Here is a 24,785-nt window from a genome sequence, read left to right on the forward strand (position 1 = left end):
TATACACACTGCAGGGTAACTCTCCCTACATATACCGCTATACACGCTGCAGGGTAACTCTCCCTACATATACTGCTATACACACTGCAGGGTAACTCTCCATACATATACCGCTATACACACTGCAGGGTCACTCTCCCTACATATATCGCTATACACACTGCAGGGTCACTCTCCATACATATACTGCTATACACACTGCAGGGTCACTCTCCATACATATACCGCTAGATGGGAAGACAATGAGGCCAGGCTTCTATCATTGTGGTAGATGCCAACAATATAAACATCAGGGTTATCGAAGCACCATTCCTACGGAGAGTATCATTAGCAATCAGACCCATCAGGAATATAAAATACGGCACACATAAAGCTGCGACAGCAAGAATGTGATCTACTTGCTAGAATGTCCATGTTATCTGCAATACGTAGGTCGTACAACTAGGGATTTGAAAACCAGAATAGGAGAGCGTATCCGCAATATGACCAGCACAGGGTGTCAGAACATCAGAGCAATCCCAGGGGATGGAAGTTCCTGGCAATAGATCAGGTCACCCCCAATTGGAGGGGAGGAGACCACAGTAGCAGGATAGATAGAATCGAAAGCAGGTGGATATTCAATCTACATACGTTAATCCCAGAAGGTTTGAATATAGATCCGTAGGTTTACGGGAACAATTCTTTAATAAAACGTTGAATACTTAAATTAATATGACACCCTACAAGAAAATCTTAGGACAAGAGATCGACCATGCAGGTTACATATAGGACCTAAATAGGTTCTGTAAGATGGGGGCAGATAAAATACATAAATAAATACATACATAACATAAAAACAACACAATGTCATTGATGTTTAACATTTACTATTATACTAAAGGTAGAAATATAACCACCATAACCTTTTGATTAATAGTCAGAGCCCTTGTAGAGAAATGAGTACAGTATGGCTCAATACAAATATTTGAGTCATAATGATTAAATATGCAATAGTTAGGAAGGTTCAATATGACTAGTGTGAGGATACAAGTGAAATCCGTGTAGAACATATAACCAATACAATGGTCGCTCACCACTGGGAGACATATTTCTACTATATTCTGTACCATGATTACACTGAATAACCAATAAAATGGCCGCCGTATAGTATTGTACATTATAAAACCCTTACCAAAATGGCCGCCGGGACGACGCATGAGTACAACAAGTTCAGAAGACATCAATGCACACTCTAGTGCATATGATAGGATTCAGGACAACAGGGATGACGCACACACGAACCCGGAAGTGCGGGTAACGCCGAGCACAGCGGCGAGGACATCAGCAATCAGTCTATATAAGAAAGTGAAGTATAGACGGGCGGGCACCTTGAAAAAGTCCGCTAACCTGGATGAAACGCGTTGGGCCACGCCCCCTTTTTTTCAACACAGAACCCATGTCTGAGTACATTTGTGCAAGGCACTTGTGAACACTCTTCTTTTATTACCAGTAGTTTGGAACTGGTTGTGTGAGACTCTTGTGAGTCACATTTGTAACCATAAATAGTGTTGTATGAGACCAGGGTCCTGAGTTTTGCATAGTGCATAGCCTCATACCATCACCTCCATATTATCACATCCGCACCATCCCTTATCATCATCTCTGCCAACACTGGAACTATGGGGACCAGCAGGAATCAATCACGGATTTGGTAAGTACACACCTTACTTACCTATCCTGCATTATTGTGTTTCCAAGTTCCTGATACCGTGCCTATGTATTGTATTTGAGGTGGAGAGGAGGAAGAAGAGGCATAGCACTGTTATCAGAACACCCTTCCTACAGACATCATAAGTTACTATTCTGGGATTATCCACAAACTATATATTAGTTTTTCCCTAAAGAGTGTTTGGATTTTGGGACACAATCAGTGACACTTTCCCGGTCATGGATAGGATTACTTTGGACATTTAATCTATTTTTATAAAGAACACCCTACCCACAGATTGATTTTCTGGACTTATGTACACACATCTTTTACTAGCAAACATTAAGATACACATTATTTATCGGGAAGATCCCTGAGCGCATCACATTTTTTGGGGGCAATTTATGTTCTTTAAGAGATTGGGATAACTCTTTAAGTGGAGCAGCTGGAGAGATTCTAACCTAAAGATTTAGAGCGCTGTAATTCCTATCTGTAGTATATAACGCTATACACGCTGCAGGGTCACTCTCCATACATATGCTGCTATACACACTGCAGAGTAACACTCTATACAAAATAGATTAAATATTAGAAACAATGAGGACAGTAATACAATACATTATTATTCATTGTTCTGGTTTACACAACAGAAGAGGCCAATGAAGCAGCCGGGTCAGTAGAAATACTATCCTTAAGGATATTTTGTTTTTTAGTATAAATAATTTCCACTTGTAAACATGCAAAGTTTCAACAGGCTAAATAAAGGATGGCTTAATGAGATCAAATTTCTGTAATTTCTGACAATCTGAAAATATAAATATAAGAATAGCTAATCTGTGTGATTTTTCCGATGTCTAACAAGAGCTGTTTTCCATGAAAAACATTTCCCACACTCAGAACATGGAAATGGCCTCACCTGTGTGACTTCTCTGATGTATAACAAGATATGATTTCTTTATGAAACATTTACCACAGTCAGAGCATGGAAATGGCCTCTCACCTGTGTGATGTCTCTGATGTGTAACAAGATTTGATTTCTGTTTAAAACATTTCCCACACTCAGAGCATGGAAATGGTTTCTCCCCTGTGTGACATCTCTGATGTGTAACAAGATTTGATTTACACGTAAAACATTTCCCACACTCAGAACATAGAAATGGTTTCTCACCTGTGTGACGTCTCTGATGTCTAACAAGAACTGATTTCTGTGCAAAATATTTTCCACACTCAGAACATGGAAATAGTTTCTCACCTGTGTGACATCTCTGATGTGTAACAAGATTTGCTTTCCACGTAAAACATTTCCCACACTCAGAACATGGAAATGGTTTCTCACCTGTGTGACTCATCTGATGTGAAACAAGATATGATTTCTGCTTAAAACATTTCCCACACTCAGAACATGGAAATGGTCTCTCACCTGCCTTAGCTGGCTGATGGAGAATGAGTTTTGTGTTCTGTGTAAGACATTTGGCTTCTATAGGAGAGGTAAATATGTTATCTACTCTAAGAGCTGTGATAGATGTACCAGGAGAACATTCCACATTATTAGCAGGATCACTTTGAGGTACTGGATGTATAATTGGGGTAATGGGGTTTTCTCTTGGATAATTCTCTTTGATGTCATTATCTTCTATTTCACAATCTGCAGACAAAATTAGATTTTCCTTTGAGATATTCCTGCTGTTACCTCCATCTGCTGGGAATAAAATAAATATATGATTGATGCCACATAAATTTAATTTTTCAATAAAGACTGTTATCAAAGTTCCTTTTATCACCATCAAATGGATAAACTCACAATGATGTACAATGTAACACTCATCACCTGACATTTTATGTTCCGTTATACATAGGGCAGGGATTACAGCTTTATTATAGTCATATGTGCTGGGAATTACTCTGTAACATGACAGCAACGTGTGGTGATAATACAGCTATAACATGTGCTGGGAATTACTCTGTAACATGACAGCAACATGTGGCGATAATACAGCTATTACATGTGCTGGGAATTACTCTGTAACATGACAGCAACGTGTGGCGATAATACAGCTATTACATGTGCTGGGAATTACTCTGTAACATGACAGCAACGTGTGGCGATAATACAGCTATAACATGTGCTGGGAATTACTCTGTAACATGACAGTAACATGTGGCGATAATACAGCTATTACATGTGCTGGGAATTACTCTGTAACATGACAGCAACGTGTCGCGATAATACAGCTATAACGTGCTGTAATATATTAGACCGGTGTTTGTATAAAATTACAGCTGAAACGCGTGAGGATAATACGGCTGCCTCCAGGCTTGTAGGTAAGATGCACAATATCCAGGAACACTGTAACTGCAGCAATGCAGAGGTGTCACCATGTATATGTAACAGTTACACTTCTTATGTGCGCTCCTCTCATCCATAGCATCAATGAAGGAACATCTGACATAAAGATAGAGGTGACAGGATCGGACATATGTCAGCAGATTCTAAGTGACCTTAATCCTTGCTGGATCCAACACTTCCACATTGTTCATTATGGGTATGTCCCCCATTAGAAGATATAACAAACTATAGGCCTGCCGGTGACGTTGTAATTAAGGAGATGTCTCAGTATGAAGTTGTATTACTGTGATTAGCTATACCGCAATAAGGTCGGGTCCTTCTTTGTTGGAAATTCCACAATGGATGCCGGTCAGTGTAATGATGAGTATTTATGGGAAGAAAACAGTCAGATACAGGATAAACTGCATAAAGTGTTGAAAAAATGTTCTAGACCATTCTCAAAATTGGGACCTTTAAAATGTTTGTGTGAGGAACATAACGATAATAACAAGATTGGTCATCCTTAGGTCCAGGCGCACACTATGCGTAATGTACTGTCCCTGGTCCGCATGGAGAGAAATGTGCAAAGACTGTACAAAGCGTACAGAAGGAATGAGAGAATTTATTACATAAATTAGGAACATCTACACACTACACAGGAGAGGTCTCCAACGGTTACTCGGAGTTACTTTCCTCCAGCTCAAGTTAATGACCTTTCTGCCTTACCACAACCAGAGAAGGTGACACAAAGAGGACTCCACTGAAGCATTTGAAGATATCTAAAAAGCCCTCACTGAGGCCCGGCCATGGGGCCTCCCAATTTATAGTAACAAACTTTCCACCTACACAAGGCCCAAGGTAATGCAGCTGGCATCCTTACCCAGTTATATGGCGATAAGCTCCATCCTCCGGGCTATTTCAGCAACATATTGGTCACCCATTGCCCAAGATATTAATCCATGTGACAGGGGAAGCCATTGCCGTCTGCGTGGAAGATAAAACCAGTGGAGTAGTACAAGGACATTCTGGTCATGTACATGTCCCATAAGCCATCAAACAAACTATGGCCTGCTCACAGATACAACATGTGACCGCCAATAGATGGACAAAAGTGTGAGCACTCACTGGCTGCTTAGACATTTGCTATAGCCCAGGGAAACAGACTGGCTGATGAGACTGCTGAGCAAGCAGACACTCTCCCTCCAAAGGATGGCGCACACATGCACTCACTTTCTGTACCACTTGTTACCCGTCACTGACATGGACAGGATCACTGCAATGCAACAATCGGTGCCAGCTGTGACAGCTCACTGTGCGAAAACAATTGGTGCAGTCACCTGCCTCCAGCACTCTGGGTAGTCTATTATGGTAATCCCATAGCGCCAAGGCTTGTCTTCTGCCTACACCACTCTGGGTAATCTATTATGGTAAGCCCATAGCACCAAGGATCGTCTTCTGCCTCCAGCACTCTGGGTAGTCTATTATGGTAACCCCATAGCACCAAGGCTCGTCTTCTGCCTCCAGCACCCTGGGTAGTCTATTAAGGTAAGCCCATAGCACCAAGGCTTGTCTTCTGTCTACTGCACTCTGGGTAGTCTGTTATGGTAAGCTCATAGCGCCAAGGCTCGTCTTCTGCCTCCAGCACTCTGGGTAGTCTATTGTGGTAACCCCATAGCGCCTTCAGCACTCTGGGTAGTCTGTTATGGTAAGCCCATAGCGCCAAGGCTCGTCTTCTGCTTCCAGCACTCTGGGTAGTCTGTTATGGTAAGCCCATAGCGCCAAGGCTCGTCTTCTGCCTCCAGCACTCTGGGTAGTCTATTATGGTAAGCCCATAGTGCCAAGGCTCGTCTTCTGCCTCCAGGACTCTGGGTAGTCTATTATGGTAAGCCCATAGCGAAAAGGCTCGTCTTCTGCATCTTGCCACATTAGCCCCCTGAAAGTAAGTATACAACGACACGTTCACTAATACTGGTACTGAGCTTTAAGGACAGAACGCGTCTCTTGGACACCATCCTGAAATGCGTTGTATTTTTTCTAAATTCCAACAGGACACCAGGAATATCTGATTTAGTGGAGTGTGGCAATTGGTCCTCCATCCTCCTAATCTCTACCCGAAGCAGCACCTACAAAAGGGTAAGGTTTTTTTTCTGGAAAACTAAAGGTTTGGGTGGGTGGTGAGGGTTTAAAGAATAAACAATGTGGTGGAATCCAGATTTCTTACCCTTAGGCATGGAGGTAACCAGGGAGGCACAGCTAAGGAGATTGTACTGTTAATAGGCTCCTATCGATGGCATCATACACTCAGACAGGGACTCACAGGACATGACCTACAGTGGTATTATAAGGGCATTGATTAGAAGATACATCACGACCCTGGAAGCTACACGTAGCACAGGACAACACAAAGAGAAATAATCAGATGGGTGGGTGGGAGCAGCGTTACAGGGAAGTCTTGTCAGCTGACACTAAGGCAACAAACCAGTGAGTGAGGTGGATAGAGCACAGTCTGAATAGTAGCCACAAATGTTGGTGGGGAAATCCTTATAATATAAGCTGTTGATCATTCAGTTGGCCACCAGGAAACAGCAATGTGGCACAGATAGCTTGTAATAGCTGAAGACTGTGTTTGGCCTCCTTATAGAGACATTACCACCTTTAATGAAGTGGAAAGGACAAAGGTACATTGCGGTCAGTAGATAAAGCTGTGCTGTCAGGTCACTGATGAATGGATAAAAAGGGTCTAAAGCTGGGCTTCTGGGTTCTTTGTTCTTGGGTCCTGACCGGCGAGGCAGGACTGATGTTGAGTGGCTGAGGCACCTCCAGACCCAGCCAGGATTGCAGAGCCTACCGACTTCCAGCAACGGACTTCATCAAAGGGAGACCTGGGACAGATACGCAGCCAAAACTTACTGTTCTATCCGGAGCTGTCTCAGGTGCGCGGTTAGTGTGCCAGCAGGAGCTGGGTAACTTTTGCAGCGTGCCCTACTCTCGCCAGTAGCGGAATCCCTTCGGGCCAAGCGTCTGCGACCAGCAAGTCATTCAGCAGTACCTCTCGCAACAGCACCGTGCCCACCGGAGTCTCACAGCTGTGCAGCGGTCCGTGCTCACATAGTCCCCCAGGGGATTATTGACTGTCTAGGTGGGAAGGGTTCCTTTGTGTGAATTTTGTAATAGTCATAGTCTTTAAATGTGGTTGATGTTAGTGCTACCTGTATATACTGTACATAGTGTGGTTACGGTTTACATGTATAATTAGAGTGTATGAAATAAAGGTGCTCTTGCACCTTGCTATTGCGTGCTTACTGTGTGATCCCTGAACCCATAAAAGACCCGGGGTACCGTGCGGAAGCTATGTACCGTTGCCTTTCTCAAGGCGATGAGGGCCAGTAGGAGAGAATAATGCACACATAAACTCGGTGTCTTCACACCCATCATTCTACCTGTATCCCCTAGTAGAGAAAGAAAGAGTCCAAGCATTCCAGACACAAAGATTTAAGAAACCCTCACACCCTAATATTGTACTACCAGTGTTGACTTATAAAATGTTTAAATGCTGGAGAGCAGGAGCTGATGGCTCCTGATGTATGAGACACACCAGAGAGTGTGGGGAGGAGACTGGCCAGATCTCTGGGCTGGTAACACACAGTGACATGATGTGAGGGGGAGAGCAGGAGTATAATAGGGGCTGATGGCTCCTGATGTATGAGATACACCAGAGAGTGTGAGGAGGAGACTGGTCAGATCTCTGGGCTGGTAACACACAGTGACATGATGTGAGGGGGAGAGCAGGAGTATAATAGGGGCTGATGGCTCCTGATGTATGAGATACACCAGAGAGTGTGTGGAGGAGACTGGTCAGATCTCTCGGCTGGTAACACACAGTGACATGATGTGAGGGGGATAGCAGGAATATAATAGGGACTGATGGCTCCTGATGTATGAGATACACCAGAGAGTGTGTGGAGGAGACTGGTCAGATCTCTGGGCTGGTAACACACAGTGATATGATGTGAGGGGGAGAGTAGGAGTATAATAGTGACTGATGGCTCCTGATGTAGGAGATACACCAGAGAGTGTGAGGAGGAGACTGGTCAGATCTCTGGGATGGTAACACACAGTGACATGATATGAGGGGGAAGAGCAGGAGTATAATAGGGGCTGATTGCTCCTGACTCAGGCCACAGGGCAGACACATTGTCCTCATTAGTTTGTAGTGACAGAGGAGGGTGGAAGAAAAGAGATTTTTTGTAGTGATTGAGCAAGGAGAATATGTGACTCTTTACTGTAATGTAAATGTTTATTACTCACCTGTGTTAATATCTGTAGGAATTTCCTCCTCCTTACATTGCTGATGCCTCATCACATACGTCTCTTCTTCTAGCTCTATATCTTCTGTCTTCATTTCAGTCACATACATCTCTTCTCTCTCTATATATTCTGCCTTTATATCAGTCACATACGTCTCTTCTTCTCCCTCTATATCTTCTGCCTTAATATCAGTCACATGCATCTCTTCTTCTCCCTTTGTATCTTCTGCCTTCATATCAGTCACATAAGTCTCTTCTTCTCTCTCTATATCTTCAGCCTTCATTTCAGTCACATACGTCCCTTCTCCCTCTATATCTTCTGCTTTATTATCAGTCACATACGTCTCTTCTTCTCTCTCTATATCTTGAGCCTTCATTTCATTCACATACGTCTCTTCTCCCTCTATATCTTCTGCCTTCATATCAGTCACATACGTCTCTTCTTCTCTCTCTATATCATCAGCCTTCATTTCAGTCACATACGTCTCTTCTCCCTCTATATCTTCTGCCTTAATATCAGTCAAATGCATCTCTTCTTCTCCCTTTGTATCTTCTGCCTTATTATCAGTCACATACGTCTCTTCTTCTCCATGTATATCTTCTGCCTTTATATCAGCCAGACTTCCACCCTATGCACCCACAAAACAATAAAATATAATGTCAAGTTTCATTAGATCACATTAAGTATAAGAATTCTGGTTGATAAGACACATACAGCTTCTCCACAGATCATATAAAGTCACTTTGCTACATCGGTGAAACCCTAAATCCCATCTACCTGATGCTTCTGTGGGATCCTTTGATTCTCCTCTGTACAATTCTGTGAATAAAGAGGACGGGGGCATCTCCCTGGAATATTTCTGTTACTGGGTCCATCTGTAGGAGACACACAGTGACTGAGTACATTGTATATATGTGATTATCAGATGATGTGTTTATAGGGGCCCCCATACTTGCTCTCCCCTGTACAATAAATGACAGTCTCCTCTTACCCAGTGATGTGAGGGGCCGGTGATTTTCCATCATCACATCCTTGTACAGACCTCTGTGTTCTTCTATATACTCCCCAACCTGCATGGAGACAGACAGTGACATCCTGACACCTTATAGGAACCTGACACACACAATGATACAGTCATCACCCAGACACATCCCCTGGTGTTACTGTATAATGTCCCATTCCCAGCAGTTACCTCTCCAGTCATCACCCAGACACATCCCCTGGTGTTATTGTATAATGTCCCATTCCCAGCAGTCACCTCTCCAGTCATCACCCAGACACATCCCCTGGTGTTACTGTATAATGTCCTATTCCCAGCAGTCACCTCTCCAGTCAGCAGCTGAATGATCTTGTTGGTAAGGTCCAGGATCTTCTGGTCATTGTGTCTCTCATGTATCAGTGAGTGAGGTGGAGGCACCGTGATGGGGCTCTGGGTACTGCTCAGTACTCCTGACACACGGAGATGGCTGCTGGATGTCTCACACTCACCAGTTGTCTTCTTCACTACTGTGTAATCCTGTGTATTGGGGAAGATATCAATGAAAAGGTCAATTAAACTTCACCGAAATGGGGCTGTTTACTCAGGTGATAACTTTGTAACAAGTACTGTAACAATCTCTTTTATATAGAAAAAAGCAGGGTATATAGAATCTCTTGCAGCTCTGACATATTTGTGTCAGTGACAAAAAGAAAAGAACATACTGCGAGCAATGTACTAAATCTCAATTCCAGTGAGAACTGTGGGACTTATACTATATCCGAGACCGGCTCCCTTCTGCTCGGTTATTACTTAAGATATAAGTGATGTCACTGTGATACTCCCAGATCCTCTCACCTCCCCAGTGATGTCCCTGTATTATTACTATAGATATAAGTGATGTCACTGTGACACTCCCAGATCCCCTCACCTCCCCAGTCATGTCCCTGTATTATTACTATAGATATAAGTGATGTCACTGTGACACTCCCAGATCCCCTCACCTCCCCAGTCATGTCCCTGTATTATTACTATAGATATAAGTGATGTCACTGTGACACTCCCAGATCCCCTCACCTCCCCAGTCATATCCCTGTATTATTACTATAGATATAAGTGATATCACCATGACACTCCCAGATCCCCTCACCTCCCCAGTCATGTCCCTGTATTATTACTATAGATATAAGTGATGTCACTGTGACACTCCCAGATCCCCTCACCTCCCCAGTGATGTCCCTGTATTATTACTATAGATATAAGTGATGTCACTGTGACACTCCCAGATCCCCTCACCTCCCCAGTCATGTCCCTGTATTATTACTATAGATATAAGTTACATCACTGTGACACTCCCAGATCCCCTCACCTCCCCAGTGATGTCCCTGTATTATTACTATAGATATAAGTGATATCACCATGACACTCCCAGATCCCCTCACCTCCCCAGTCATGTCCCTGTATTATTACTATAGATATAAGTTACATCACTGTGACACTCCCAGATCCCCTCACCTCCCCAGTGATGTCCCTGTATTATTACTATAGATATAAGTAATGTCCCTGTGACACTCCCAGATCCCCTCACCTCCCCAGTCATGTCCCTGTATTATTACTATAGATATAAGTGATGTCACTGTGACACCCCCAGACCCTCTCACCTCCCCAGTCAGCAGGTAGATGATCTCCAGGGTGAGGTTTAGTATCCTCTCAGTCATGTGACTCCTGTCCTTGTCCATCCTCAGTGATTTATACAGGACACGTCTCACCCTCACGTGACTTCTAGTAACAAGGATCTGAGGCCTCACTGCACAGAAATCTAGGAATGAATATAATTATTAGAAGCTATTTATTACCAGTTATTTATGTAGTGTGCACATATTACACAGCGCTTTATAGGGAATATTTAGTCACATCTGTCCCTGCCCAGGGGAGCTTACAATCTACATTCCTACCACATAGACAGCCCATACACACACGCTCTAGAAGTAGTTTTGAAAGAAGCGAGCTAACCTACCAGTGTGGCTATGGAGAGTGGGAGGAAACCAGAGCACCTGGAAGAAACCAATGCAAACTCAAAGAGAACATACAAAATCCACACAGACAGAGCCTTGTTCAGTAATTTAATTCATGACCCCTTGTGCTGTGAATTACTAATGCTGTCCACTATGCTATCACGTTGCCCATAAAAATACATGAGTGACCACTAAGGAGCCGATTCAGACCCAGACGCTGAAGGTGCCCACACACATACCGATGTCCTGACGATACGATTTTATGGTCAATTTCCTCATGAACTTTCACGGGAGCTCCCTTGTCGTCGTGATCACGATTTGGAGTTAAAAATGTGCAATCTGACTAAAGATCTATCTTGCAGCCAATGCATTGTATCCCAGATTGGCTGATCTGCCCTACAGCACGGCAGATCAGAAGATGCGATATACGACGAGTGGGGACGCGCATCGGTATCGTGCTTGTGAGTATAAACTCACGATTTGTACTTTTTTTACCCGTTTCGTCGTCACGATTCGTCGAAATCGGCCAAATCGTGTAAAATGACGCTATGTGTGTGGGCACCTTAAGCCTCATTCACTCGCTATGGGCGATTGTCGCCCATCAGCACATGCATGTGTGGCAAAATACACATGCGCAAACTAGTCTGTGCGATGGGGAAGTGCTCGCTCGAAGAACACAGACAGGCCGCTCCTTTCAGTGACAGAGAGTGCCGTTTGTGGGTGGTAACATGGGATGATCTGGGAAAAAGGGTATGCAGTCAAGAAGCCGGTGGCTTCCCGACTGTCATATCCCGTCGAGAGTTAAACGACCGGCATCTACATCTAGACACCTGTCATTTCACACACGCCGGGAGACTGACGCCCGGCAACCCGATCAAAGTGATGCCGGACACCTCTGCGTACATCCGCGCGCGGGGGGGTTAGGTTTAGGGCTCCCGAGTGGGACTTAGGGTTAGTTTTAGGCACCCCCGGGGGGGACTTAGGTTTAGGCAGCGGGGAAGGGGGGGTTAGGTTTAGGCACTTAGAGGGGGATTATGGTTAGGTACAGGGGGGAAAGGTTAGGGTTAGGGGGTTAGAAATAGGTTAGTCTATACTTACCTTCGACGATCGGGATTTCCTCCTCTGCCGGCCTCCTGGTGTCGGGATTCCAACCACCGGGCAGGGGTCCGGCGGTAAATAATACCGATTACGGAAAAAGGGGGAGTGGATGTGCGAACGCAGGCGTGTCCGAGCGTCAATACAGCGTTCTTTGGGCGTGCATAATTAGCATGTCAGCGTCATTGTACACTTCACCTAGTTTTATTTCAGCCTGCAGTGATCGCAGTGCTTGCGGTGGGGTAGGGTCTACCTTAAGGGCTGTGAGCAGCTCTGATGGCTCTTGATGTTATAGATTAATCACACACTTCCTGGAGATGACGTGTGCTAAGAAAGAAAAGTGCGCGTCCTTACTCCTGCGAGTGTTCACTCTGCCGTCGCTCTCTAAGACATAGAGGGCATCCTTTAGCCTGGCTGTGCGATCGCGAAATTTGCATATCCGCCCCCTGATGGCTGCGAGAGAGCGCAGCTTAGCGTCCGGGTCTGAATGAGCTTCTAAGTCCCATCATTCCCAGAGCCATAGAGTCTAAGTCAGTGTTTCTCAGATGTTCCTCTGACCCAGCTTCATAGGGCTGCTCAGTGACCACCACACGGCATTGCTGGAGGTTACACCAATGTCTCTCCCTCAAGGCCAAGAGTCCTGGACCTTCAAGACACATACTTGATGCAATTTGCCTGAGGAAGCGGACCTGATCCATGTAAAGGAGGTTACACCGACACTCCCAGGTGCCTCACTCTATTAGTGACTTGGTAACCATGGATGGCCTGAGCCTTCCTGGGTGAGAGGGTTATTAGTCCCCTCCCTAGATATGATGTTGTCCCCAGTGTTGGGGTAAAAGTGAAGGATGACTTGAAATTGTGGCCCTTTGTATGCAGATGCTCTCCCTCTGGGTGTGTGTTTTGCAGGGGCCCCTTCAAAATGTTGCTGTAGGGCCAAATGCTCTATTTACATCCATGGTACTGAGACACCTATTCTCGGAGCTGGAAGAGATGGAATTGGTAACCTAACATCTGTTCTGACAACTCAGATAGAACTACTGCTCCAGCACATATTCCAGCAGCTGGAATGAAGGGATCAGGTAATTACAGCCCTAGTCTTGAACCCAGAATGGATGGCTAAGGCACTGGTAGAACCAATTGGGGCAGCTATAAGGAATGGCCAAGGTTCTCGTAGCCCTATAGCAGCACCTAGAATTGCTGGCTATTGTACACAGAGCTACATTCTGGCTCCCAGAACAGATAGGTAAAATACTCAGGGCTCCATTGCGGTAGCGCAAACACCTGCCTATCATACTCAGAGCTCACCCCAACACCAAAAACGGTTGGTTAAGGTTATCAGAGCTATAATCCAGCACCAGGAACAGATTGCTAATGTACTCAAAACTCCATTCTGGCAACCAGAATAGATGGCAAACATACTCTAGCTCTGTTTGAGCACCCAGAATGGCAGGCTAACATACTGTAGCTCCATACTGGCACCTCTTCCTGTTTATCGATGCCAGCTGCATACTATCACACTATCACTGAGTCACACTTGCAGGCAACCAATGTAAAATGGTCCAAGGGGGCTCTAAAGCATACAAAAGGGGTGTGAGGAGGCTCTGAGGCATATAAAGGTGCATGTGGGGGCTCTGGGCTGGCATATAATGGCATAAGGAGCTCTGAGGCATATGAAGGGGCTTTGAGGCTTACGAAGGGACACAAGGGGACAAGAGTCATATAAAAGGGCATGAGCGGCCTTTATAGCATATACAGTGCTGTTTTTGGCAACGTCTCAGGAACCTGTAAAATGAAAAGGTGGTAACCCTACCCTCAGATCTGGTCACAGTGATGGAGAAGGCACGGTAGTGGTGAGGGGGCATGTTTCCCCACTGTGTATGCAGATAGTGCTGAGGAGCAGAGCTGGCTCCTTGCAGGGATTCTGGGCTGCACCCTGTCCTGAGCAGCAGCAGCTTCCTACGAGGAGTCTGTATTTTCTTCCTTTCTGTCAACCACCCCCAAATGAGGTCGTGTACTGATAGCTCCACAGAGGCAGGGGGCGCTGCAGTGAGCTGAGCCGTTCAGGAGGATTCCATGTGGTAGTGGATAGATCCCCATCCATAGATGTACCAACATCATCAGTTACTGTCCAATGCCATTCCCTACTATCCACGTGGACATAGATGGAGAATATAAACCTGTGGGAAGCGAAGCGAGCCCCCGTGCCCGAAGTGTGGCGAGCAAAGAGATCCTGCGAGGGGACAATTTCTTCTGTTGGTGGCCTTTATGTGCATGGAATCACTCTTCTGCACTCACTCCACGTCACTTCCAGGTACAACTAGTGAAGGGGATCAATAAGGTACAACTAGTGAAGGGGATCTATACACTACCGTTATACAGTTGAGTCACATTATTATGACCACCTCCTGCATTTGACATCGTCAGCGCGTATGCCCATGAAGTACGTCACGTGGCGTGCGCTGGCTTGGTGGGTATATAAGGTGTGCGATAGGCCGTCTGCACACATATCACTCATTGCTGTCATGGGTAAAAGGGGCGATTTATCCGAGTTGCAGAAAGGGTTGATTATTGGCTCTCTGGCCAAGGGTGGCAGTATTTCTGATACAGCGCAGCTTGTGAACTTGTGTGCTGCTGTGGTGAAGGTGTATCGTGACTGGACAAATGGCACCATCGGGTATAACCGACTTGGAAACTGCGGAGCACAACGTGCGATTGATGTGAGAGGTGAACGTCGGCTACGAAGGTGCGCGAGGGCCAACCGACATACTACAGTGGAAGAGCTCACCGTCAAAATGAACCTGGGGGGGCACCAGACGTGTGTCCAAAAATGACAATTCAACAAATCCTGCTGCGTATGGGGCTCCGAAGCAAACGGATGGTCACTGCACCTATACTAACGAAGGTGCATCGCCGGAAAAGGCCTCAATTTTCACACCTGTATCGGAATTGGATCTGTGCTAATTGGTGAAGGGTTGTCTTCTCTGATGAGTCACATTTTCTGCTTCATCGAACGGATGGACGCTGGCGTGTCAGGCGAGAAACATCGGAGAATAAACACCCTGCAACCATTGTTGTGTTCGCTCTATGGATACTCCACCAAGCACCCTCCAGCAGCTGTGGGATGCACTGCAGTCAGCATGGCTCCATATACCTGTGCCCACCTACCAGCACCCTCTAGCTGCTGTCTGTGCTGCACACGGTGGTTACTCTGGCTATTAGCTGGTGCTCATAATAATGTGACTCCACTGTGTATATTTACCAGATATTGCTGACTAATTGTATTCTACCAAGTCACCAGAAAGCAGTCTCTTACCAAGCAAGGTCTGTGCTATCTGTATTATAGTAATAATGGAGACTGCACCACCTGTATTATAGTAACAACGGAGACTGCACCACCTGTATTATAGTAACAACGGGGTCTGTGCCACCTGTATTATAGTAATAATGGAGACTGCACCACCTGTATTATAGTAACAACAGAGACTGCACCACCTGTATTATAGTAACAATGGAGACTGCACCACCTGTATTATAGTAATAATGGAGACTGCGCCACCTGTATTATAGTAACAACGGAGACTGCACCACCTGTATTATAGTAACAACTGAGTCTGCACCACCTGTATTATAGTAATAACAGGGTCTGCGCCACCTGTATTATAGTAACAACGGAGACTGCACCACCTGTATTATAATAACAACTGAGTCTGCACCACCTGTATTATAGTAATAACAGGGTCTGCGCCACCTGTATTATAGTAACAACGGAGACTGCGCCACCTGTATTATAGTAACAACTGAGTCTGCACCACCTGTATTATAGTAACAACTGAGTCTGCGCCACCTGTATTATAGTAATAACAGGGTCTGCGCCACCTGTATTATAGTAACAACGGAGACTGCGCCACCTGTATTATAGTAACAACTGAGTCTGCACCACCTGTATTATAGTAACAACTGAGTCTGCACCACCTGTATTATAGTAACAACGGAGACTGCGCCACCTGTATTATAGTAACAACTGAGTCTGCGCCACCTGTATTATAGTAACAACGGAGACTGCGCCACCTGTATTATAGTAATAACAGAGTCTGCACCACCTGTATTATAGTAACAACTGAGTCTGCACCACCTGTATTATTGTAACAACTGAGTCTGCACCACCTGTATTATAGTAATAACAGAGTCTGCACCACCTGTATTATAGTAACAACTGAGTCTGCACCACCTGTATTATAGTAACAACTGAGTCTGCACCACCTGTATTATAGTAACAACTGGGTCTGCGCCACCTGTATTATAGTAACAACTGAGTCTGCGCCACCTGTATTATAGTAACAACTGAGTCTGCGCCACCTGTATTATAGTAACAACTGAGTCTGCACCACCTGTATTATAGTAACAACTGAGTCTGCACCACCTGTATTATAGTAACAACTGGGTCTGCGCCACCTGTATTATAGTAACAACAGAGTCTGCGCCACCTGTATTATAGTAACAACTGGGTCTGCCCCACCTGTATTATAGTAACAACTGGGTCTGCGCCACCTGTATTATAGTAACAACAGAGTCTGCGCCACCTGTATTATAGTAACAACTGAGTCTGCGCCACCTGTATTATAGTAATAACAGAGTCTGCGCCACCTGTATTATAGTAACAACTGAGTCTGCACCACTTGTATTATAGTAACAACTGAGTCTGCACCACCTGTATTATAGTAACAACTGAGTCTGCACCACCTGTATTATAGTAACAACAGGGTCTGCACCACCTGTATTATAGTAACAACTGAGTCTGCACCACCTGTATTATAGTAACAACTGAGTCTGCACCACCTGTATTATAGTAACAACTGAGTCTGCACCACCTGTATTATAGTAACAACAGGGTCTGCACCACCTGTATTATAGTAATAACAGAGTCTGCACCACCTGTATTATAGTAACAACAGAGTCTGCACCACCTGTATTATTGTAACAACTGAGTCTGCACCACCTGTATTATAGTAACAACAGAGTCTGCACCACCTGTATTATAGTAACAACTGAGTCTGCACCACCTGTATTATAGTAACAACTGAGTCTGCACCACCTGTATTATAGTAACAACTGAGTCTGCGCCACCTGTATTATAGTAACAACTGGGTCTGCGCCACCTGTATTATAGTAACAACAGGGTCTGCGCCACCTGTATTATAGTAACAACTGAGTCTGCGCCACCTGTATTATAGTAACAACAGAGTCTGCGCCACCTGTATTATAGCAACAACTGAGTCTGCGCCACCTGTATTATAGTAACAACTGAGTCTGCGCCACCTGTATTATAGTAATAACAGAGTCTGCGCCACCTGTATTATAGCAACAACTGAGTCTGCGCCACCTGTATTATAGTAACAACTGAGTCTGCGCCACCTGTATTATAGTAACAACTGAGTCTGCGCCACCTGTATTATAGTAATAACAGAGTCTGAATCACCTGTATTATAGTAACAACTGAGTCTGCACCACCTGTATTATAGTAACAACTGAGTCTGCACCACCTGTATTATAGTAACAACTGGGTCTGCGCCACCTGTATTATAGTAACAACTGAGTCTGCACCACCTGTATCATAGTAACAACTGAGTCTGCACCACCTGTATTATAGTAACAACTGAGTCTGCACCACCTGTATTATAGTAACAACTGAGTCTGCACCACCTGTATCATAGTAACAACTGAGTCTGCACCACCTGTATTATAGTAACAACTGGGTCTGCGCCACCTGTATTATAGTAATAACAGAGTCTGAATCACCTGTATTATAGTAACAACTGAGTCTGCACCACCTGTATTATAGTAACAACTGAGTCTGCGCCACCTGTATTATAGTAATAACAGGGTCTGCGCCACCTGTATTATAGTAACAACGGAGACTGCGCCACCTGTATTATAGTAACAACTGAGTCTGCGCCACCTGTATTATAGTAACAACTGAGTCTGCACCACCTGTATTATAGTAACAACGGAGACTGCGCCACCTGTATTATAGTAACAACTGAGTCTGCGCCATCTGTATTATAGTAACAACGGAGACTGCGCCACCTGTATTATAGTAATAACAGAGTCTGCACCACCTGTATTATAGTAACAACTGAGTCTGCACCACCTGTATTATTGTAACAACTGAGTCTGCACCACCTGTATTATAGTAATAACAGAGTCTGCACCACCTGTATTATAGTAACAACTGAGTCTGCACCACCTGTATTATAGTAACAACTGAGTCTGCACCACCTGTATTATAGTAACAACTGGGTCTGCGCCACCTGTATTATAGTAACAACTGGGTCTGCGCCACCTGTATTATAGTAACAACTGAGTCTGCGCCACCTGTATTATAGTAACAACAGAGTCTGCGCCACCTGTATTATAGTAACAACTGGGTCTGCCCCACCTGTATTATAGTAACAACTGGGTCTGCGCCACCTGTATTATAGTAACAACAGAGTCTGCACCACCTGTATTATAGTAACAACTGAGTCTGCACCACCTGTATTATAGTAACAACTGAGTCTGCACCACTTGTATTATAGTAACAACTGAGTCTGCACCACCTGTATTATAGTAACAACTGAGTCTGCACCACCTGTATTATAGTAACAACAGGGTCTGCACCACCTGTATTATAGTAACAACTGAGTCTGCACCACCTGTATTATAGTAATAACAGAGTCTGCACCACCTGTATTATAGTAACAACTGAGTCTGCACCACCTGTATTATAGTAACAACTGAGTCTGCACCACCTGTATTATAGTAACAACTGAGTCTGCACCACCTGTATTATAGTAACAACTGAGTCTGCACCACCTGTATTATAGTAACAACAGGGTCTGCACCACCTGTATTATAGTAATAACAGAGTCTGCACCACCTGTATTATAGTAATAACAGAGTCTGCACCACCTGTATTATTGTAACAACTGAGTCTGCACCACCTGTATTATAGTAATAACAGAGTCTGCACCACCTGTATTATAGTAACAACTGAGTCTGCACCACCTGTATTATAGTAACAACTGAGTCTGCACCACCTGTATTATAGTAACAACTGAGTCTGCGCCACCTGTATTATAGTAACAACTGGGTCTGCGCCACCTGTATTATAGTAACAACAGGGTCTGCGCCACCTGTATTATAGTAACAACTGAGTCTGCACCACCTGTATTATAGTAATAACAGAGTCTGCGCCACCTGTATTATAGCAACAACTGAGTCTGCGCCACCTGTATTATAGTAACAACTGAGTCTGCACCACCTGTATTATAGTAATAACAGAGTCTGCGCCACCTGTATTATAGCAACAACTGAGTCTGCACCACCTGTATTATAGTAACAACTGAGTCTGCGCCACCTGTATTATAGTAACAACTGAGTCTGCGCCACCTGTATTATAGTAATAACAGAGTCTGAATCACCTGTATTATAGTAACAACTGAGTCTGCACCACCTGTATTATAGTAACAACTGAGTCTGCACCACCTGTATTATAGTAACAACTGGGTCTGCGCCACCTGTATTATAGTAACAACTGAGTCTGCACCACCTGTATCATAGTAACAACTGAGTCTGCACCACCTGTATTATAGTAACAACTGAGTCTGCACCACCTGTATTATAGTAACAACTGAGTCTGCACCACCTGTATCATAGTAACAACTGAGTCTGCACCACCTGTATTATAGTAACAACTGGGTCTGCGCCACCTGTATTATAGTAATAACAGAGTCTGAATCACCTGTATTATAGTAACAACTGAGTCTGCACCACCTGTATCATAGTAACAACTGAGTCTGCACCACCTGTATTATAGTAACAACTGAGTCTGCGCCACCTGTATTATAGTAACAACGGGGTCTGCACCACCTGTATTATAGTAACAACTGAGTCTGCACCACCTGTATCATAGTAACAACTGAGTCTGCACCACCTGTATTATAGTAACAACTGAGTCTGCACCACCTGTATTATAGTAACAACTGAGTCTGCACCACCTGTATTATAGTAACAACTGAGTCTGCACCACCTGTATTATTGTAACAACGGGGTCTGCACCACCTGTATTATAGTAACAACAATGTCTGCACCACCTGTATTATAAAAATAGCACACTATATGCACTAAAGTGTAACCTACCGGCACAATAACAATGCAGCACCAGAGTCTGCTCCAGCTGTACTCCGAATGTAGACAAGCAAGGTGACACTAGAGTCTGCTCTTCCTACATAATAATAATAATAATAATAATAATAGTAACAATAATAATAGTAATGATATTACCTGGCTGCTGTCAGAGTCAGACAGAACAATACAATGGCTGCTCTCTCCGTCTCTCCTGTTCCTGTGCTGGGAATAGATCAGAGGAGACAGAGCTCAGACCAGGGGAAAATGGCCGCCGCTCCCATAATAACTGTTATTACTGTATGCTGCCTGACTGGTATACAAGAAAATGGCCGCCGACCCCTGCACTGAGGACATGTATGGTCACCATTACTGGAGGAGAGATTACCAGGAGGCAGGGCTGAATAAAACGGCTCCGCCCACCCGCCGTCTCTATGGCTGCAGCCATCTCCTCCTCCCTGATAATAAGGTGAGTGACGTTTCGAGGAGCCAATCAGATTGTTAAAAAAAAATAAAGCAGAGCGTAGACCTCCTAAAGGTAAACACGTGACGCTGGCTGGGGAGCTGAGGCCTGGCAGTGACAGGGTTACATAGAGCGCAAAGAAGGCGACGTCTCTGTGTCCGGCATCAGCAGGTAATGCTGTCCTACTATACAGGTGGAGCAGCCTGTGGTGTCCTACTATACAGATGGAGCAGCCTGTGGTGTCCTACTATACAGGTGGAGCAGCCTGTGGTGTCCTACTATACAGATGGAGCAGCCTGTGGTGTCCTACTATACAGGGGTAGCGGCCTGTGGTGTCCTACTATACAGGGGTAGCGGCCTGTGGTGTCCTCCTATACAGGGGGAGCAGCCTGTGGTGTCCTACTATACAGGGTGAGCTGCCTGTGGTGTCCTACTATACAGGAGGAGAGGCCTGCGGTGTTCTACCATACAGAGTGAGCAGCCTGTGGGGAGCTGCCAGCGGTGTCCATACTATAAACGGGGAGTGGTCTCCAATGTCCTACTATACGGGGGAGCAGCCCATGGTGTCCATACTATACAGGGGAGCAGACTGTTGTGCCCTATTATACAGGAGGAGCAGCCTGCTGTGTCCTACTATACGGGGGAAAAGCCTGTAGTCTCTGTCCCTAGAGTATATACCAGTGAGGGGAGGCCTGGGCTATATACCCTGTACTGTCACACAGTCTCCTCATACAGCAGCACTGGGGGTCTCTGTACCTATAGTATATACCAGTGAGGGGAGGCCTGGGCTATATACCCTGTACTGTCACACAGTCTCCTCATACAGCAGCACTGGGGGTCTCTGTACCTATAGTATATACCAGTGAGGGGAGGCCTGGGCTATATACCCTGTACTGTCACACAGTCTCATACAGCAGCACTGGGGGTCTCTGTACCTATAGTATATACCAGTGAGGGGAGGCCTGGGCTATAAACTCTGTCCTGTCTTATGGTCTCATACAGCAGCACTGGGGGGGTCTCTGTACCTATAGTATATACAAGTGAGGGATATATTACCTGAATGGGACATTATACAGTAACACCAGTGGATGTGTCTAGGTGATGACTGGAGAGGTGACTGCTGGGAATGGGACATTATACAGTAACACCAGGGATGTGCCTGGGTGATGACTGGAGAGGTGACTGCTGGGAATGGGACATTATACAGTAACACCAGGGGATGTGTCTGGGTGATGACTGGAGAGGTGACTGCTGGGAATGGGACATTATACAGTAACACCAGGGGATGTGTCTGGGTGATGACTGGAGAGGTGACTGCTGGGAATGGGACATTATACAGTAACACCAGTGGATGTGTCTGTGTGATGACGGGAGAGGTGACTGCTGGGAATGGGACGTTATACAGTAACACCAGGGGATGTGTCTGGGTGATGACTGGAGAGGTGACTGCTGGTAATGGGACATTATACAGTAACACCAGGGGATGTGTCTGGGTTGTGACTGGAGAGGTGACTGCTGGGAATGGGACATTATACAGTAACACCAGGGGATGTGTCTGGGTGATGACTGGAGAGGTGACTGCTGGGAATGGGACATTATACAGTAACACCAGTGGATGTGTCTGTGTGATGACGGGAGAGGTGACTGCTGGGAATGGGACGTTATACAGTAACACCAGGGGATGTGTCTGGGTGATGACTGGAGAGGTGACTGCTGGTAATGGGACATTATACAGTAACACCAGGGGATGTGTCTGGGTGATGACTGGAGAGGTGACTGCCGGAATATGGGACATTATACAGTAACACCAGGGGATGTGTCTGGGTGATGACTGGAGAGGTGACTGCTGGGAATGGGACATTATACAGTAACACCAGGGATGTGCCTGGGTGATGACTGGAGAGGTGACTGCTGGGAATGGGACATTATACAGTAACACCAGGGGATGTGTCTGGGTGATGACTGGAGAGGTGACTGCTGGGAATGGGACATTATACAGTAACACCAGTGGATGTGTCTGTGTGATGACGGGAGAGGTGACTGCTGGGAATGGGACGTTATACAGTAACACCAGGGGATGTGTCTGGGTGATGACTGGAGAGGTGACTGCTGGGAATGGGACATTATACAGTAACACCAGGGGATGTGTCTGGGTGGTGACTGGAGAGGTGACTGCCGGAATATGGGACATTATACAGTAACACCAGGGGATGTGTCTGGGTGATGACTGGAGAGGTGACTGCTGGGAATGGGACATTATACAGTAACACCAGGGGATGTGTCTGGGTGATGACTGGAGAGGTGACTGCTGGGAATGGGACATTATACAGTAACACCAGGGGATGTGTCTGGGTGGTGACTGGAGAGGTGACTGCTGGGAATGGGACATTATACAGTAACACCAGGGGATGTGTCTGGGTGGTGACTGGAGAGGTGACTGCCGGGAAAGAGACATTATACAGTAACATCGGGAGATGTGTCTGGGTGATGACTGGAGAGGTGACTGCTGGGAATGGGACATTATACAGTAACACCAGGGGATGTGTCTGGGTGATGACTGTATCATTGTGTGTGTCAGGTTCCTATAAGGTGCCAGGATGTCACTGTCTATGTCTCCATGCAGGAGGGGGAGTATACAGAGAAACACAGGAGGAGGAGGAGACTGTCGTTTATTGTACAGGGGAGAGCAGGTATGGGTGCCCCCTATAAACACACATCACCCTCCAACTTACTAAAATGTGCCTTAAGCAATGCACGCTCTGTCTTACGCAATTAGACACTCCCTCCCCTGCAGCACTGTCACACAATCGGACACTCCCTCCCCTGCAGCACTGTCACACAATCAGACACTCCCTCCCCTGCAGCACTGTCTATCACCCACCTGGGCCACCCCAACAATTTCTGGAACATATTTCTGCCTAGCTCCCTCACTTCCTATCCTCAGACATCTCCACCATCATCATGGGAGATTTCAGTATCGCTACTGACAGTCCACAATCACCTCATGTCTCCAAACTACTCTGTAACCTCCTCTCTCAGCCTCTCCCAATGGTCTCCTCTACTCATCAGGAGGGTCACTGCCTTGTTCTTGTAGTCACCAGACTGTGTTCCGTTTCTGAAGTCACTAACAGTCCTTTCCCTCTCTCAGATCACAACTTTATCACCTGCACACTCTCCTCCATTACGTCAACCTCAATCAAATCAGCCAAGACTCCTCACACCCGCATATTAGATATTAATGATGTTAATTTTCAACAACTTTTCACTTCTCTGCGACAACTATTGTCACCAATTTCTACATTCACTTCCCCTGAGACTGCGGTATCACACCTGAACTAGACTGTAGACATAGCTCTCAATGAATAGCCCCATCACACACCACGTATACTTAGACATCAACCATGGCATTCTAATTTAACAAGACACCTGCAAAAACTTTCACATAAAGTAGAACGTCAGTGGTGTAAATATCATACTCAAAGTGACTTCCTCACATGTAAGACTATGTACCACTCTCACTATAATGCTCTGGAGACTGCCATACAAACATTTCCATTCTCTCATCTCTGCCCAAGCCTCTAACACCAAGCAACTTTTTTATACATTTAAATCACTTCTTACCCCTCACCCAACCCACCTGCTACTATCTGTGCACAAGATCTTGCTTCCAATTTCACGGACAAGATTGATAAGATCAGAAAGGAAATGGTATGCTCTTCCCCAGCCAGTGACCTGCTCTATGCCCTACCTGA

General features: G+C 45.3%; 2 protein-coding genes across 4 annotated transcripts in view; one reads left to right on the forward strand and one right to left on the reverse strand.

Annotated features, from left to right (window-relative positions):
* LOC148451064 (uncharacterized) overlaps positions 1–20,857 on the reverse strand; it is a 75,611-nt gene extending 54,754 nt beyond the window's left edge. Inside the window, exons 1-7 of one of the 3 annotated variants that reach the window (XM_088462314.1) lie at positions 20,730–20,857; positions 10,959–11,116; positions 9,646–9,837; positions 9,313–9,391; positions 9,099–9,196; positions 8,322–8,949; positions 2,604–3,386 (exon numbers count right to left, since the gene is read on the reverse strand). In XM_088462314.1, the coding sequence (XP_088318440.1) occupies positions 2,604–3,386; positions 8,322–8,949; positions 9,099–9,196; positions 9,313–9,391; positions 9,646–9,837; positions 10,959–11,036 (1,858 nt within the window). In that variant the 5' untranslated portion in view covers positions 11,037–11,116; positions 20,730–20,857. Of the gene's footprint in view, positions 1–2,603; positions 3,387–8,321; positions 8,950–9,098; positions 9,197–9,312; positions 9,398–9,645; positions 9,844–10,958; positions 11,117–20,729 lie in introns of those variants that run through there. The other 2 variants (XM_088462316.1, XM_088462315.1) reach the window with 2 other exon arrangements.
* Positions 1–24,785, forward strand: part of LOC148451065 (uncharacterized) — a 67,496-nt gene that overhangs the window by 34,320 nt on the left and 8,391 nt on the right. The gene's annotated exons all lie outside the window — the stretch shown is intronic.

Source organism: Taudactylus pleione, unplaced genomic scaffold (genome assembly GCF_031769625.1).
Source record: "Taudactylus pleione unplaced genomic scaffold, aTauple2 ptg001186l, whole genome shotgun sequence".
Classification (NCBI taxonomy): Eukaryota; Metazoa; Chordata; class Amphibia; order Anura; family Myobatrachidae; genus Taudactylus; species Taudactylus pleione.